General features: G+C 52.1%; 1 protein-coding gene across 1 annotated transcript in view; it reads right to left on the reverse strand.

Moving 5' to 3' along the window:
- ABCC12 (ATP binding cassette subfamily C member 12) overlaps positions 1–2,130 on the reverse strand; it is a 55,502-nt gene that overhangs the window by 25,478 nt on the left and 27,894 nt on the right. Inside the window, exon 17 of the mRNA XM_023514777.1 lies at positions 631–720. Within this exon, the coding sequence (XP_023370545.1) occupies positions 631–720 (90 nt within the window). The remainder of the gene's footprint in view (positions 1–630; positions 721–2,130) is intronic.

Genomic DNA, 2,130 nt, shown 5'->3' on the forward strand with positions numbered 1-2,130 from the left:
TCTCAGGGCCTAACCCTGATGGGAAATCTAAGTCTTCAAGGAAAGAACTCCCACCCCTGGGAACTGGTGAGGCAGACAAGACACACAGCTTGGTGTTGAGCCCCTGTACCCCAGTGGGGACATCTGTCCCACCTGGCCAGAATATGGGTCCATATAGCAAACATACTGGAAAACCCAGCAAGGAACACTTTAATAGAAGTAACTCAGTTACTTCTGAGTTAAAAACCAATACAACCCAGTCTTGTTAGGGAGAGACAGGGAACGGAGCTACAGTTGTCTGGCACCGAGGTGGGGATGGGGCCTGCAGGGAAGCCAGGCAGCGGGCTGACTCTGCTGCAACCCTCCTTGGAGTGCGAGGGAGCAGAACCATAGCTGGTTCTCGCCGCTGCTCACTCAGCTTCAATAAAGCAGAGTCTGGCAGCTTTAATGGAGATAAAGAATGATTCCATTTAAAAGGCTGTATTATCAGACTTTAGTTTTTAGAGAGAGGAAAAAATAAAAGCATTGATAAATGGCCCTGGCATAAAGAGAGTAATTGTTAAAGAAATCATAAAATGTGAACCCAACAGTTTAAGGCAGGATTTTTAAAATGCAAATTAAATCAAGAAACCCGTCATTTTTATACCGAACCTCCAGAAGCCTTAATGTATGTGTGATATGTCTTCCAGGTCACTGTTCCTTCCTGGGGGGACTCAGTCTGGACAAGCTGGTGCACAGGAACTACAGAGACAAGCACAGGGACCAGGCACTCACTGCCCTCTGCAGGCACAGCCCCACACCAAGGACGCTTCCCGGGCCGTCCTTCCACCTGCCCTGTGCTGTCAAATTCCCAGCACACCTGTGCTCATTTTATTGTTTGGTTCATTACAGCCCTGTGAGTTAGGTTTTCCATCTTTTGAGAAATATTTATTAACCACCTACGATGTGCTCAGCCCTGGAAATAGCAGTCAGGAAGAGGACATGAGTCCATGTGGTTCGTTTGAAGCTACAGGGAGCAGGGAAGGGAGACATCAACAAAGTCAAGTCACCCAGCCAGCAACCACTGTGGGCAGCTGGAGCATCATCTCACACGGAGAAATCCAAGAGCCAGTGTGGACTGACACCGATGAGAAGGATCTGGCATTTCTCTATACCACCTCCTTGTGGCCCCCGGGTTGGGGGGAAGGGTAGGTAATTCCCCAGCACTTCCAGCTTGACTTAGGCTGGCAGCTGCCAGAGAGTCCCCAGGCAGAGGAAGGCAGAGGCAGCTGGGCAGCCTGTGCTGCAAAGAAGGGCACAGAATCCTCTACTTCAGGGTGAGGAGAAAGGGGCAGCTCCTGTCTCCACATACGGTCCAGGTCAGCTGCTGCAGGGACACCTCATTCCCTCCACCTGGCTGTCCAAGTCCTCTCCATCCCCCAAGGGGCAGGGGGGACAGACTGTGAGTTCTCATAGAAAAAGCGTTTCAGGGGAACAAGGATGCTGGCTAAAGCCGCTCCCAGCTCAGCTCGCCCCCATGGAGAAGCATGAAAATGTCAGCTCCAAGGCAGAATCATAAACCATACTTGGCTCTTATAAACAGAAATAAATAGAGTTAGAAGTGGGGGGCACCCGGCTCACAGACCCCATGCACACCCCCATGGGGACGCCTTTCACACCTCAAAGGCACCTGGCTGAATAGAGCCACGGCTGCGCCCTCTGCCTGGGAACCTGTGCGCGCTTTGAAAATGCTGGGCCTGACTTCTACTCATTATATCTCCCTCTGGGGCTACAAAATGTGGGAGAAGCCTCAGTAGGAGCAGAGCCTAACAAAGGGCGCCCTGAAGTGCAGGAGGCAGCGGGCAGATGCCGGTGCCAGCCCAGGTGCTCCGAAAGCCTCTGCTGGGCTCTACAAAGCACTCTGGCGCCAGCCGGGCCAGCGGTGCTGCCTTTAACTGATTCACCACATCTCTCTTCTTCAATATTTCAAAGCATTTAACAGCCCAATTGTTTATCCTTGAGGACGGGCATCAGTCCGGGGTAAAATTTCACAATTTCACCTTCTTCTCTAGAGCGGGTGGGGTGGGGAAAGGAGGGGCAGGGGTTACTCCTCCCTGGGACCCCAAATCCTGGGCAGCCTGGAGCTTTCTCTGGAAAGCACAGGAGAGATGT

This window comes from Otolemur garnettii, unplaced genomic scaffold, assembly GCF_000181295.1.
Source record: "Otolemur garnettii isolate 467f Iridium unplaced genomic scaffold, OtoGar3 scaffold00058, whole genome shotgun sequence".
Lineage (NCBI taxonomy): Eukaryota > Metazoa > Chordata > Mammalia > Primates > Galagidae > Otolemur > Otolemur garnettii.